The sequence below is a fragment of the Coturnix japonica genome, chromosome 2, assembly GCF_054131305.1.
Source record: "Coturnix japonica strain WE chromosome 2, WE-NBRP24, whole genome shotgun sequence".
Taxonomy (NCBI): Eukaryota; Metazoa; Chordata; class Aves; order Galliformes; family Phasianidae; genus Coturnix; species Coturnix japonica.
Window position 1 is genome coordinate 112933417 of NC_140664.1, and position 16269 is coordinate 112949685.

Genomic DNA, 16269 nt, shown 5'->3' on the forward strand with positions numbered 1-16269 from the left:
CCTGCATGCACATGCTGTAAAGCCTCCAACATTCCTGAGATGGTGCTGCATTCATAACACAGTTTCCAATGATCTCAACAATGTAGCAGGCTTCCTTTACTTGGATAAATTCCTTCAAGTCCTTGTAGCAGACCGTGGTCATCCCATGGTCATCTTATGGCAATATTAGGACAGCAAGCCTTGGGGTAATATTATAGATTGAAACTGCTCAATAGTACTTACAGGAGTATCAAGAATTAGATTTTCACAGGTAATATTACTTCAGGCATTTCCTAGTTCTTATTCTACTAGTTCATAGTTACATTATAGAATGCTTTATTTCTTATCTTAATTCTGTGTCTTAAGACACCATTAGTTTGGGAATATGTAGAGGTCTTTGACAAAGTTTAAATCTTTTCAGTGGTCTCCTAGAGTTTCTACCTACATTTTTAGGTAAGATCTAAATCTAAACCAGTATTGCTTGCTTCTTTGTAGGTCTGGCTTTCATCAGTCATTTGGTGCTGTCTATCTGACCTGGTTACTTTTTTTTCTGCTGTGTAATCTGGGCGTTACAAGAAGATCCCTGGAAAAATTTCCTTCTCTTTTCAAGGCTTAGTGCAACTGGTTGTAAGGGTATGGGGCAAAGTGAGATCAGTGTGGAAAGTACATTGAGAACAAGCTTGAGCAAGCTTATGTTGTGCAAGATTCTATACCTTTAACTTTGTCAGTGTTCATGTTTTGCTTAGGAGAGAGCTTATGTCAAATGTATGGTGTACTATAGAACTGCTCAGCTTTGTGGGTGAGACTAATAGTTGTTCTAAACTAAGTATTTTGTTCTTCTAGTTGCAGGGAAAGCAGCCTTTCCTCTAAGTCTGTATTTTTTTCAGAGTAGTGGTGTCTAATCTCTGTGTGAGATTGTTGACTTTTATTTTTATTATTTTGTTTTTACTGTTTCTGCATGGAAAAGAAGTGAGTCAGATTGCATTCAAGTTTTTATGTTATTTAGTGGGAAGACTATGAACTGAATGCTGATTTGAGCAGGACTTAGATGTTCAACAAAGACAACTTCAAACTGTTTTTTTTTAATAATACTGTGGAAAGCTTTGGGTTTTGTATTGGAGAAAAAACAGTCAGATGTCTAGGAGATTATATCCTAAAACTGATGAGATTTGAGATCATTGTATGTAGTGCAGGAGGGAATCATCTGGCAGTGCTGGCTCTAGAGCTTAGAGACAGGTTGGATATGTTTGATAGACAAGGCAGTCAGGTGGAATGTTACCATTGACCCACAGAAATGGAAAGTACAAATAGAAACTGGACATGAGCCAGCAGTGCATGCTCACAGCCTGGAAGGCCAACTGTGATCTGGGCTACATTAAAAAAGGGGTGGCCAGCAGGGAGAGGGAGGTGATTGTCCCCCTCTACTCAGCTCTTGTGAGGTCCCATCTGGACTACCATGTCCAGGCCTGGGGCCTCCAGTACAGGAAGGACATGGAGCTCTTTGAGCAGGTCCAGAGGAGGTCCACCAAGATGATCAGAGCACCTCCCCTACGAAGACAGGCAGAGGGAGCTGGGCTTGTTTAGCTTGGAAATGAGAAGGCTCCAGGGAGCCCTTATTGTGGCTTTCTAATACTTGAAGGGAGCATATAAACAGGAGGGGGAACAACAGCTGTTTACAAGTGTGGATAGTAATGGGACAAGGGGGATGGTTTTAAACTGTGAAAATGGAGGTTTAGGTTAGATATTAGGAGGATGTTTTTCACCTGGAGGGTGGTGATGCACTGGAACAAGTTGCCCAAGGAGGTGTGGATGCCCCATCCCTAAAGTCATTCACGGCCAACTGGATGTGGCTTTGGGCAGCTTAGTCTGCACATAGAAGGGGGCTGAAACTAATTGATCTTTGTGGTCCTTTTCAATCCAGGCCATTCTATGATTCTGTGATATATAGAGGACTTACAGATGTCCAGTTTCATTTATCATTTGGATTTCTGAAAATCTTGTGTTTCTCTCACAGTATAAAATTTTAGCATTAAAAGAAGACCTAGAAGTATCAGAATGTTTTCAAAATACCACTTTGCATCAAAGTAATTCATAATGATTCATAATGGTCTTGCTTTTATCGGTTTTACATTATTCATGCTGTAAAATTTTGTTTCAGATTCGTGATTCCAACTGTAACTATGAGGCCTTTATGAATATTATTAAATTAAGTGATAATATAGGAGAGTTGGAAGCAGTCAAAGATAAAGCAAGTGAAGAACTGCAATATCTTCGATCTCTAGATACAGCAGGAGATGGTTAGTACTGTGTTATTTTACAAAATATGAAATGTGTTTACCAGCATGATCTCTGAAGAACATTACAAAAATTGAGAAACTGATATAACTTAGTATGAAAATATTTTCTTCTTAACAACAACAATGACAAAAGTGTTAAAACTTGGATTTTCTTGTGTGTTTCAAAACAATTCACTTTTACCACCTGTATTTTCTTTGTGTGTGTCTTACCTAGAACCTGTGCTTTTTGTTTGTTTAGTTGTTTTTGTTGTTGTTTTCTTTTTTTGTGGGGGGAGTTTTTTGTTTGTTTGTTTTTCTTCTCTTTTTAGTTTAGAAAACTGATTAGATATGTGTACTTCCACAGAACTGAAACTTACCTGGCAGACGGTTGTGAATTTCAGTAATACTCTAGATATCAATAAGTAGTCAGCTAACAGTATGAAAGCAGGGAGAAATTCTTTTCATTGATTTCTATCAGTGAAGTATTTAAGCTGTAAACCTCTGCAAATCTGACGTGCTTTTTATGTGATATTTCACTTCTTTGTTTGACTTCTACTTAAAGTATATCTCATATTTCAGGACAAGAGTTTATTTACTCATCTGCACTAGTTAATCATCTTTTTTTTTTTTCTTACTTTCAGATATCAACACTATAAAAAATCAAATAAACAGTTTATTATATGTTATTAAAGTATGTGATTCAAGAATTCAGAGGTTGCAGTCAGGAAAAGTAAGTATTTTAGAGTGATTTTTCATTCTGAGAGAGTGAAGTTGTGAAAGACTTAATAGTTCAGTCTAACTTAATTCTTGCTTTTTAATACAAATTTGAAGTGTACAATTACAGGGATACATAAAATTCAACTTAGTCTTTAATTTACATGTTTGGAGAGTTTTAGAATGTGTCGTTAGTAGTTTAGATAGGTCAGTACACCTTAAGCTATAGGTTCAGTATAAGAGTTAAACTGAAATGACGTATAGGTAATACATGAAGCATCCTTGTACTTATGCACCTAGATTCAGGTCAGGTTTTTGTTTGTTTTTGGTGCTACAGTACATACCTCTGGAACTTTAAGTTTAGTTTTTGGCAAAATTCTCCTTATCTTATTGATAAAGATACCACTTGATTATTTTATGGTGCCTTATTGACTCTCTATGTATTGTATTTTGTCAGACATGTTTGCTGCTTTAGTTCATAAAAATCCTGAGGCAGACTGGATGTTAAATTTGAGAACCTAATGTTGTTCTGTTGACTTGTTTGTTTTGATTTATATTTATACAGAGGTAGTATGTTTGCTTTGTTTCATGACTCTCTTAATTGGACTTTGGTGTGTCTCTGTAATAATGTAATGTGCGTACTGACTGTTAAAACTGTTTAAAATATTCTGTGGCTGGATCCTGAAACACAGCAGTATTACCAGTTAATGTCATTTTAGCAGAATACAGTTGAACAGACATAAGTTCTAGTTGTAGTGATCTGCGCCCCATAAAATTCTGAAATATTCTCATTACTTTATTTTCATGCTATTGTAAGCAGATAAGAGAGATTTGGTGTTTACTTGACTTGTATAGCATCACATGAATGACAAAGCTAAAAGCCAGCCCCTCATATAGCATTAAATAGCCGAAACCAAATGTTTATCAGAAAATGACCTTGTTATCTTGGCCTTATTAGTGACTGTAAAAATAATCATCCATAGAGAAGCTGGTTTATTGTGTATAATATTTTTTTGGTTTTTATTATGATGCCTACTTTATGGTAAGGGGAAATTCTTAAAAAATTTAAGAAACATCAACACTGAACTGTGTCTTATAGGAAATAGATACTGTGAAACTGGCAGCAAACTTTGGAAAACTTTGCACAGTCCCTCTGGACCATATCCTGGTAGACAATGTTGCACTACAGTTTTTCATGGGTAAGTATCAGTTTATCTTATATTTCTATTTAGAAGCAATACACTGACTCACAGCATTGTATAACTGTACCGAAATGTAAGTATTTACTGAGAGGTAAATATGTCCTTGCCAGAGGTGAGGCAGAGGTGCCAGAACCTTTTTTTGCAAATGTATGTGTAATTAACTGTTCAGAACACCATGCTCAGCGCTTCTAAATACTGTATTAATCTTGCTTTAATACTGATCTCTCCTTAAGATGCAGTCTGTCTTTCTTTCTTTGTCAACAAAAGAAAAGAATTGCTTAGAATTTTGTAATTAAAATATCTCTGAACTTTTTAATCATTCTTGATTGTCTTTTGCTGGGCTCACTGAAGCTAATGGAGCTAATGACTAGAGATGTCAGATTGATCTTTAGAGTATTATGGAACTTCTGAAGGTTCTCTGGGAACTTTAAATACAACAGGAATCTATGTACTGTTTTAGGTTTACTATATAATCAAGAATTTGGTAGATTAAATCTTGAGTAATTCATATTTATCATTTTCTGGTGCTTGTTGCTGTTCTGTAAATAACTAATGTACCTGATGATCATCAATAAGAGTATCAATCTTTTATTTTTTGTTGTTATTTATACTTTTTTTTTTTAATGCATTACATGCATGTGATTCATTAGTTCAGTTTGAACTTCTTGTCTACTTATATCATGCTATACAGCCCTGTTGTCTCCACAGTAATGATTGATTTAACTTTTACACGTGCATTTTAAGATCAGCAGCCTAGTTCTTTACTGTCAGTTTTGTTTACTGATTATCACCAATACACAAATAGCCTTCTTTATTTTTTTTTCACCCTGGATTGTTCCAGATATTTAACATGCTCTGGAGTTCAAATTTTAGAGAATTCTTACTTGAATGTGTAGAATAACCATGCTCGTTTGCTTGATGTTTTGCATCTGTTTGTTTTTTATAGATTACATGCAGCAGACTGGTGGCCAAGCACATCTGTTTTTCTGGATGACAGTGGAAGGATACAGGGTTACGGCACAGCAACAGCTGGAGGTACTTCAAAGCCGGCAAAGAGATGGAAAACATCAGACTAATCAGACCAAGGGTCTATTAAGAGCAGCTGCAGTTGGAGTTTATGAGCAATATTTATCAGAAAAGGTAAAAATAATGTACTTCTGAATTGTTTGAAACTTACTGTTTTGTCAGATGGTTGTCTAGTAGTTATGACTACCTTAATACGAAATTAATTTGATACAGCACAAGTTGTTTACAGGCTAACATTTAGGGTACTACCTGCATGTCTTCTTTCCTTATGTCAAGAAGTAAGAAAATTCCTTCAGTTTGTTTGGCTATCTTACAAAAAAAATTGAATACGTGACCTTCAGGTGCTCTCTCTCTATAATAGTATTTAGGAAAACTAGAGAAAATGTTAAGATATAGTAAGAAATTACTTCCTCTGGCGCATGAGTCCCCAACCTATTCAGCTCACCTGGTCTGCACTGAGTGAAGAGGAACTCTCTTAGGCTATGTATATGTAGGATGTTCTGAAAGTAATGCCTCCTATTTATTTCTATGCCTATACAGAGAGCGCAATAATGCTATTCTGCAAATTCTCAACTACAAAATGCTGTTTTTCTAACATAGTCACTACCGTTAGCTGTGCATTTTCACCACCCATGAATAAGAGTCTGAATGCCATGTTTGTAAAAATTTGCACTAGCAGAGGTAACCCACCATTCTGCAGCTTCTATATCCACACAGTTGCTGAGATGTACAACCCACGGCATCACTGTGCTCACATCCGCAGTTTGGTCTCCATAAGCATTCAGAAAGTGTCAATGAATGTCAATGGATGCCTTTGTTTCTGCTTGGAGGAATTCAGTAGCATACCTTTGCTTCATATGCATATCCGTGTCAGACACGATTCTGTCAGACTACCCCTCTGCTGCCATTTGTCATACAGAAAGAAAATGTAATGGGATATTGGTGGGAAAGTCCAACCTCTACAGTCATACCACCAACATCTACCTCTGACTTTTTGGGCTGACGTGATGAAATAGAAAGCATTGCTTTTGGAGCGACCCTTATAAAAGATAAACTACAGTTAGTCTATATAGGTAGCAAAACTTTTGTTTGTTTGTTTGTTTATTTTTGTAAAAACGTGAAAAAGAGGACAAGGAAAACATAAAGTTAGTGGGCTGTTTGGCCTCATTTTTTGTGAAACCAGTGCATCACTCTGGATGGATGGAAGTAGCTGCAGTTAGTGAATTCTCAAGGGTTTCTTCTGAGATTTTTGATGAAATTTTACTCTTTGTGTGCTTCATCCTTGAAAAGAATTGTTCACAAAAGTGCATACTGACAAAAAACCATGACATGAATAAGGTATAATTGTGAATCAAAGGGTATTTCTCTCTGTGTTAAGATGGGGCTTATAAAAGTCCGGTAGAGGACATGCTTCGAAGTTTAAGTTGAATTTCTGATTGCAACTCTGTTCATTCCATTTGCAAATTTGTAGGTCATGTATTAATGTTGACTAAAAAAGGAACAACAAGTAAACCAACAAACAAACAATCAAAATTGATTTTCTGTCAATCTTGAATCCTATTTTTAGACTTGTGAACAAAGCATCCGTGTTCTGAATTTGTGTATGCATAAAAATCACCTTTCAACTTACTCAAAAGCTTCCCTCAGTAAATTATCCCTCATATCTATTGCAGTGTTTCTGCATTATTTCTTTCACTTTGTTTTTTCACCTCAAAAGCATATCAGCAGCATTTCTTCAGTTAGATATTGCTCTGCTGATTGAACACTCACCAGTTTGAGATCAGGAGCCGTGTAATCCCAGAGCTATTCCAAATCCAACCAACTCAGCCTGTCAGCTGTGCTAAATAGATCAGTTGAGCAGCTGTGTTGGGTCTGCTTTAGTGCTGGTTCCTGTGTCTGTTGCTGAAAATGGGAAATTATGTGAGCTTGGGCCTATATAAAAGAATGTTTAACTGGCAGCAGCTTGAAATACGTCATACCAAGGAAGCGCTGAGAACCTGATGGCTGTCTCTTTTGGTAGCTATAATACTGTCTGTGTAAGAATCTGTGCTTACAGCTCCCTGGTAGCCTGCAAAATTAGTAAAGTTGACAAGCTGTTAAGTTTTTTCTTTACCACTTCAGAATTTCATCCATTCCCTTTTTTATTTTTTTTAGTGAGTTGTTCTTTATTTCTGAACCTGAGTCTTTTTATTAATAAATAAAACTATGCTTATATCTGGATGGTGTATTGTTTCATATTGATGTGCTTAAATTGTGTTTTGAGGTGTTTTCTAGTATTCTGAAATTTCTGAGTTTTAATACTCTAAATTTCATCATATATATATATATATTTTTTTTCCTTTTCTTTTTTTCTGTCCAAGGCAGTTTTAGATCTAGAAACACTCATCACAAAGCCATATATTTTCCTTAGATACTTGGCAGAATTGTTTTGGATTTATTTGTGAAAATAGAAGTTTTTTATTTTTATTCTGCACAAGTTGATTTAGATCTCTGTGACAGGCATCTCCAAGAGTTAATATTGATGACAACTTGGTAGCAAAACTGGCAGAAACACTGAACCATGAGGATCCAACGCCTGAAATCTTTGATGACATTCAAAGAAAGGTACACTTTGTTCTTGCTGTATTTCGTTAGCATTTTTAAGACTACGGGATATTGAACTTCACTGCAGACAGGGGAGGAAGAAAATCAAGTATAAAAATCTAAAACCTATTTTACCATTTTCCTTTTCTATAAAAATCTTACTCTACATTGTTACCTTCTGCTTAGTCATACATAGCTCATTATTTTCAAAGTAATGGCCAGAAAGAGGTGGTGACCTCAGTGAAATTAGCTATGAAGCATGGATAAAAATTATGGGATTATTATTTGTCTGCGCACCAAACTCAGAAAATGGGCCTGTACAAGTAACGTGTAAGTGTTGCAATTTTCATCTATCATTAGCTCTCTGTTTTCAGAACTGAGTAAAGTATAAATGTATTACTGTATTAAATTTTACCTATTTCAGGAAATTAATTGGCCAACTCTATTCCTGTAGGACTTCACAGAAAGCAGCAAATACCAAAGATGAAACTATCTTTTCAGTGCCTGCGTACTTAGGCTTTGTCACTCAAGCCTATTTTCTTTTTTCTTTTTTTTTTTTTTCCAAAAAATGGATGATTTATTTTTTAGTCAGTAAATTACATATCCAGTCTGAGAGGTTTCTATGTTTTCAGTCACCAAGTGTTCTCATTTGTACTAAAAATTAGTGATATGAGTGGCAGAATTTAGAATCACTGTTGTACACTGTTGTACACGAGGAGTGCATTTAAAACCAATGAAAGAATGTTATAAAATCTGCAATACCCTAAGTAGGTTACAAGGGCCTTATGTTCTTGTTGAAGACAGCATAACATTCTCATGTATTAGGAAAGAAGTAGACTTCCTCAGAATGGCACAAATTTTGGGGGACCGTTCTTACCAGGTGATAGAACTTGTACAGATTCTTTCACATTACATAAAACTATTTGCGAATGTATTTATATGCATGTTGATTGCTAGTGAGTATTGCTTAAAGAAACAACGAATAACAATCTTATTCGCCTAAGGCAATTTTGTAGGGGATTAAAGTGTCATACATTGTGTGTTTCTTTTAAAACCCATATCTTCTTAGATTACTAGTTACTTTCATGATAAAATTTATGTAACTGGAGGTGAGTAGATAGTAGTTTGGATGTGATGGCACTGAGTTAGTATAACAGGAAAATGATATGTCATTGTTCAGGCTGCATGTTTTGAGACGGTGTGATTAATTCTCTGTGATGTAAGATGGTACTGTTGTGGCTGAACTGAAAATCTTCAAGAAAGTAGTATGTGGTGTCTTCCTCCCTTTCCTTTCTGTTGTCCCTTTTCCCATAAGTGTTTTCAAGTTTATGCATAGAGTTTAAGATGGAGAAATAATCACTCATGAAATCGATGGAGACTAAATATATTTAGTGTTGCAGGAATGGTTAATAGAAGAGGAAGGAAACATTTACAATTAGTTAACTACTTCTCTTCCTATAAGTACATACATTAGTAAGTGAGAGTCTGTTAATACTGTTATGCTTTTAACAAAACTAGTTCTCATAACTCTTGTTAAAAGTAAGCCTAAATGAGAATCTCTCAGGCTTGCTGCAGAGTTTTAAAGGCAACTCAAAGATACTCATAGAATATGATGATACGTGTTGTTCAAATGGAATTTATGAAAGCTTGTCTAATGGAAAAAAAAAATGATAACGTTAATATTTCTAATGTTGGTATTTTTATTTCAATAAGGTGTATGAATTGATGCTGCGAGATGAGAGATTCTACCCTTCCTTCAAACAGAACGTTTTGTATGTCCGCATGTTAGCTGAGCTAGATATGCTGAAGGATCCCAGTTTCCGAGGATCAGATGACGGTGAAGGGGGTGAGCTCTTTACCTGTTTGGGAGATTTTCTGGAAATAATCTTTTTCTTCTTTAAAATCAATTAAAATTTCAAATGTAGTGTTTTCTGTTTGTGCTTTCCTGTAAATTGTTTGGAGATGCAGAGAGGATTTCTGTAGTAACTTTATTAGCTTCATGTAGGGTTTAATACTTATGTATGTTATTTACATGGCAATAGAAAACAAAAGTCCTAGATATGGGGTTTTAAAGTGTATTGAGAACTTAAAATATAGGAAGTCATTGGAAAATTTGGGAAGCCTGTTTTTTTAAATTTTTTTTTTAAAGCTATGACTTGACCTTGAAGGTTCAGGGTTTTTTTTTCCTCTTGCTCTTATGCTGAGCAAAAGAGCTTCCATTTCTGCAATTTTCATTTTGTACGTTTTTCATCCTATTTTTTAATCATTTCCCTGCAAACTTTTAGTTTACAGTAACTTTCCTCTTTTTCTCTACTCACAATATTACTACAAAGAAGAATTTTAACACAGCTCTCTTTGTAAATAAAATATTGCATTTACTTCCTTAAGGTACAATTTTATGTGAACTTACTTAGATTAAGAGCAATTGAAGCTGGAATGAGAGCTGTGTTCTTTACTACCCTCTAGTGATGTATTTTGATAATGTCTGCAGAATCTTAAAAAGATCAACTTTGTTCTTCCTGCTTAAGAACTGCCTCCAGTATCTGCTGATCTTACATTACTATACAGACTACCTAATAACACTTCTACAGCCTTTTTTTTTTTTGTGTGTTCCCAAGCTAATCTTGTCTACTTGTTTTATTGCCTGTTATTTGTTTAGTGGCTTTATCCTTTGTATTGCTAGTTATATTCACAAAAATTGGTCTAAATAATTTTCAAGTATTTTCATTTTATAACATTTATTTTCTTTGCTTAACATTTTTTCTCATTTTATTTTAATATGGCCTTGTAAATTCTTTAACAAATCCAAGGGAATCCTGGGGATATTTCTTTTAGGTCAGATACAGTTTAGATCCTTCCTTAATTAACATATTTGAATTATTAAATGTAACAAAACCATCAGCATGTTGGATGTAGTCCTACCACTAGAAGTTACGTAAATTGAATAAGAGAAAATTTTAATCTCAGATTGAATAAGGATGAAAGTGAGTCTGTCAAAGAGCATGGACATTTATTTGTTTAAGTATTTTGGAGATTAAGCAGATTTCGTGCTAAAGAATGCCTGGTGGTATTTTGTAATTTCCTGTTAGCATTTGGTATTTACCAGCATTTGGTTGTTTGCTAGTAAGCTGTAGTGCAACACTGCCCATTCAACCTACAATGAGAAGCTATTTTTTGTTGGGCTTGTGTGAGAATGATAGAAATACTGGCTTTATTTCACTTTGAGAATGTTAAAGTTGCTTTCCTTAATATCCACATTCTCGTGGAGGGGGAAGAGTGTTTTCTCTGCTGTTTTTTATTGTCTCCTCAGTCTTCAATTTTATGAAATGTTGCTGTGTCTTCTGAAGTAGTATGATACCTGCTCTTCTTGGTAGACATATTGGTTGGGACATCAAAATGAATTATTTTTGAGGAAATTTTATACTGACCTTATGTTAATTTAAATTGTTTATGTATGATGTGAGAGTTAAGGTAAATGTAGTATCTTGCCTTTTTTTGTTGTTGTTGTTAATTCAGTTTCTTTGAGCATTCTCATGTCTTAGTGCTATTTCTTACAAATGCTTTTGGGTCAAAAGGTTGGCTGCTTTCAGTTCTGTTGAATGAGATGAGAGTACAGTAATATTTTTATTTAAAAATCTCTTGAATTAGAACATTTTAATATCCAGTATGAATACATACTGGTATTTATATTCTGATACAAAATGAACACATACATATATGATAAATATATTCTAATTATATATATATATGTATATATAACATTTAAGTGTTTAAATATTTCATAACATTTAAGTCTGATTTCTAACACAGTGTGGCCCCATGGAAGTTTGCAATTGAATAGTTCTTAATTTTATCTCAAATCTAGTGGAAATTATTCAATATTAAATTGACTCCTTAGCAAAGTAATTTCATGTGATATGTGCTTAAAATAAAAACACATTCTTTGGAGTATTTCTTTTGTATCTATTGCCATGGAAACTTCCGTACATTTTCATTTATATGCCATTTTTGGAACTGGAAATATTTATGTGTTGCATACAAATGTTTCACAATACCCCAACAATAATTTTTCACAGAAATAAAACTACAACAACTTATGAAGAGTTTTATTTCTTTTATGCAGCCCTACATTGGAGGAAATCTAACTTTCTTTTTCTTTTTTCAATCCTCACTGTTACCAGAATCTTTTAACGGATCTCCAACTAGTAGCATAAATCTGGTGAGTGCTCTTTTTTCCTCTCTCCCCAACAGTTGAGTATTGTAAATTAGTTTCAATTATGTACATGTTAGAGGGGTTAACTCATTGCAGTTTAATTTCTGAAAAAGTCTGCTATGCTCTTGAATGATATCAAAAGACACATTAAGACTCAATTAATCTTTAAGATGAAACTCTGTTTTGTACTGAGTCTACATGAATGAGTCTAATGAATTGCTTACGTGGTTTCTCACAGAAAGAGTGTATTAGTAGACTGCAGTTAATTTATGAAAAACATGCATCTTTATGCCCATTCCTTATGTTAAAACAGACATAAACTTTGATTTGAGTAATAATAGGTGAAGTCAGATGCTTTGAAACTAAAGTCTCAAATAAGCTGCAAAACAAAGCATTTAATTTTAATGCAGTGGGGTGAAAAACAAAAACAGAGTAAAAATCAGAGCAATATTGATGCATTTCCTCCCCTCCCTCTTACTTGTTTTCTTCAAATTATATCTAACTGAACAAGATAAGAAGACTCAGTAGTTCTTTTGAGAGTATTTTGTGATATCTAGTTTTAGAAAGGGTTGCAATCAGCATGCGCCTTCCTGGCGTATGTGACTCACAGACTCTTCAAATTCTTTCTTGGAGGATTCTGTACCTCTGTAAGAGCTCCAGTGCATTAAACCATATTCAGCATACAGAGGAATAGAATTTACTTTTCAAAAGAATACTTTTACAGCAAATAATAACAACCTTCCATGTTGATTTTGTTGTTGTTGTGATTTCTATTGTTTTCATCTTGTTTACATTTTGAAATATGAAGAGAAGGTTCAGCAGGTGGAACTTGCGCAAAAGCCTGTTAGATACAGAAGTAAAACTTAGGAGTTTTTAATATATTTCAGTTTGCATACAATGCTGATAAATTGTTGTAAGAGATTCTTTAAAGAGAACTTACAAATATTGGAAGTATTCTTGTAAACATAACCTGACATACCAGAATTACACTTCAGGGATGGGGTTTGTTATAGATCATCTGGTAGACATTTATGTGCTTCTTTAATGCTATGTGGGTTTTCCTAGCTAAGCTGGAAAATCTTAAAGCCTTTATTAGGCATTGTTGCAAAACAGATATGTGTATGCGATTGTTCTGAATCTTGGGTTTTTTTCTTGTTCTGATAAGTATATTAGCAGAATTCAACATTTATTCTTTTTATGAAGAATGAAAAACATTCTTTATACTGAACGTTTAATTAAACAGAAATGTTTAATAAAACTCTTAGGCAGAAGAAAATTTGCTTTCCGTATTCCTTATTCTTCAGGGCTGTTTGGGGCTTTTGGTGCTTTTACAGGTGTTTGAGTACTGGTAGATTAGTTTTTCCTGGCTGAATTCCATGGCAAGAGTACATTTCTGTACAAATAATATTGCTCCCTTGTGCTACTTTGTTGCATGAAGTAAAATAGACCTTGGTAAGGTTACTTTAAAGGTCATGGAATTTCTGTACTTTTAGCTAAAGACACTGCATTAAGAAAGATGAGGTTGTGGCATGATGGTTTTACATTTTAATTAACTTGTGTTCCTCTCCTTTAAGATTATTTGAAACTTTTAAGGAATAGTTATCTTCTTTATTCCTGCCTCTAATTTGACACCCTCAACTACTACATTAAACCAGTAGGGTGCGTTTTGCAGTATAAAACAATTGTGGAATATTTAGGCTGTTGCTGATATAATCTAAATGGTTCCATGATCTGAATTTTGTGTATTCCTTTTGCATTGAGAAAATAGAAGAAGTTACAAAGCTAGTATATATCCAAGATCTTGAATAGCAGCAGAAATACCTGAGTTGATCTTCTGGATGTCATTAATATATATTAGTATGAACTCTGTTAAGGAAAAAGGACAAAGTCAGGTTGGTGATGTAGGGAGGCAGAGAAACAATAAGTAATGATGCTTTAAAAAAATAAAATAAAATACAACAGTAGTTTAATGTCGGAATTGCATGGCATGTGAAGTATTGGAGTTGCCTAAATTAACTAGGATCCGAAAGCCTATAATTTCTGTTTCAGTAGCTCAGTCTTCAGCCCTTCTTATTAATCTTAAATAATAAAAAAGCATCTTTCAAACATCTGTTAAGCCTCTTTTGATTCCAATTGATTACTGACCAGGGAGACAGAACATTAGCCTGATGATGCACGTTTATATTTTACAAAGGAGAACGTGTCAGAGAAAATTGCTCACTGTTTTTTACAGAGTGTAAAACTACATTATTCTAGTTGGCAGTCAGTTGAAAGAAACAAATGGTATAAAGATGTAAGTAATAGTGAGTAAAACCTCAGATACACCACAGCTGTATCTCCATAGCTGTACTGCTATTCTTGTTTTTCAAATACTCGATGAAGGACTGTTTGTGGCTGTACTTCTATTAAACTGAGATATCAAATGAAAGTGGAAAATACATTCGAATGGTCACAAAAGTATGTGAAACTGTGTGTGTTTGTGGGGGGGAATTACTTTCGTAACCAGGTAACAAAAACATGATTTTGTTGTTACAGTGCATTAAGCTGTTCTAACAGTACAAGAGAACTAGAAGTTTGAAAATGAACTAGATTAATCAAAAAGTTTCTCTCAAATGAGACATGTCTCTGATTTTATTCTCTGTTGCTCATTTCTTCCTTCTGCCCTCTGCGTCTCCCTGCAGTCCTTAGATGACCTTTCAAATGTCCCTTCTGATGAGACAGTTCAACTCCATGCATATATCTCAGATACTGGTAAGTTAATTTCTTGCAACAGCTGCTTACTTATTTTTCCAACTTTTGAGTGGTTTTTTTTTGTTTGTTTGTTTTTTATACTACAGACCCATGAATTCCTAATCCTTTCCTTTTTTTTAGTATCATAAAACATTGAATTCATACTCCCTATGAAGTTCTTGTAATGGAACTCCATACAAAATTGTTGCTATAGCTTCAGACTATATATGTACCTAAAATGAGATATAATTCTTGCTGCTTATAGCATTATTATTTTTCCTTTCTATGGATGACAGGAAAAAGTTAATGAACTATTGTTCATTAAGTTTAATATTGAGTATTTATTTTGACAGTTATTTAAAGAAAATTTCTGAAAGCCAGCTTTTTCCTTCTAGTCGCACAAGGTTGATTCTTAAGCATTCACTTCTCTTGCTACAATATATTCCCCATTTTCTGTGCTTCCTGATTGGCTTAGCTCAATTTAAGGTAGTGAATTCAGTTTTTACAGTTATGGAATTCTTGATTATTTTAGCAAACTTCTGTTTACTAATAAGGTAAAAAAATGTATAATAGGACAGCAAATAGTAAGGCTCAGGTATGATTTCCAAATACTGTAGTTAGACAAGATTCCACTGGAAAATCATTTTATCAGCGAGTCTTTGATGGTGTTTACTTTTTAAACTGTGATAACTTTTTAACTATGTATTTATATAGCATGGATGAAAGCTGTGAGTAAGAATTCAGCTAGCTGACATTTTAATTAAATTTATGGCAACCCAGCATGGTACAATCCAATAGTCACATGTAGTTGGCCCTCAGAGAAGGGGAAAAATAATTTTAAAAGTTAAGAATCACAAATTTTCTTGTACAAAAATTGCAGGTGTTACTTGCTTTCTGAATTACATTTAGGAGTTTCATTGTTCTCATCTCCAAGGAAAATAAAACTCTTGTGAATTATGTTAAATTTATAGTCTGATGCCAGCAAGTCCTGATTACTATCAGCTTGACTCCATCATTCCATAGTAATTCATATGGACCTGGAAATATGCGCAGGTTCATACTGTAAGGATTAAACTAGATGTCTCCTTTCTCTTTACCTTGTATTTGAGCAAGACATAGAAGTCTCCCTGCCTTCTGGGTGCATCTGTGTGCAGGCTTCTTTCCTGTTCTGTCTGTTGCCCTTTACTGTGCTTCAGGGAGGTTACAAAATCTTTTCCATGGTCATTAAGGATTCATCTTCCTTTGTGTTGCAAAATAAGTGTTTGTTATAATAAGATATGATGTAGGGCATGGTGGGAGCTCCTTTTTTGACTACTCCTGGCTGGCAGTGGTCCTCCTAGAGGTCCATGGGTTTTGGTACAGTGGCTGTGTGTCAGAGTGGTCTGTGTGTGCTTAGGGGATACATTTTGTGCACACCCATGGGGCAATGGCTTCCTGTCTCTTTATTCTTGGATTCAGCACTCATCCATCATTCTACTAAAGGGTTGATGCCAAAGAAGACTGGTGGCGGTCCATTCCCACAGTGTGTTTTACTAGAGGGAATCAT

At 34.6% G+C, this 16269-nt stretch overlaps 1 protein-coding gene across 9 annotated transcripts in view; it reads left to right on the plus strand.

The window, feature by feature from the left end:
• Window positions 1-16269, plus strand: part of SNX13 (sorting nexin 13) — a 61948-nt gene that overhangs the window by 30465 nt on the left and 15214 nt on the right. For all 9 annotated transcript variants that reach the window (XR_001553114.3, XR_014943020.1, XM_015853806.3 and 6 more), the window contains 8 exons: window positions 2138-2276; window positions 2897-2985; window positions 4069-4168; window positions 5118-5311; window positions 7697-7801; window positions 9494-9626; window positions 11962-11999; window positions 14675-14744. Coding sequence is in view for 7 of the 9 variants with exons in the window: in XM_015853806.3 (XP_015709292.1) it covers window positions 2138-2276; window positions 2897-2985; window positions 4069-4168; window positions 5118-5311; window positions 7697-7801; window positions 9494-9626; window positions 11962-11999; window positions 14675-14744 (868 nt within the window). In the remaining 2 variants the exon portion in view is untranslated. The remainder of the gene's footprint in view (window positions 1-2137; window positions 2277-2896; window positions 2986-4068; window positions 4169-5117; window positions 5312-7696; window positions 7802-9493; window positions 9627-11961; window positions 12000-14674; window positions 14745-16269) is intronic.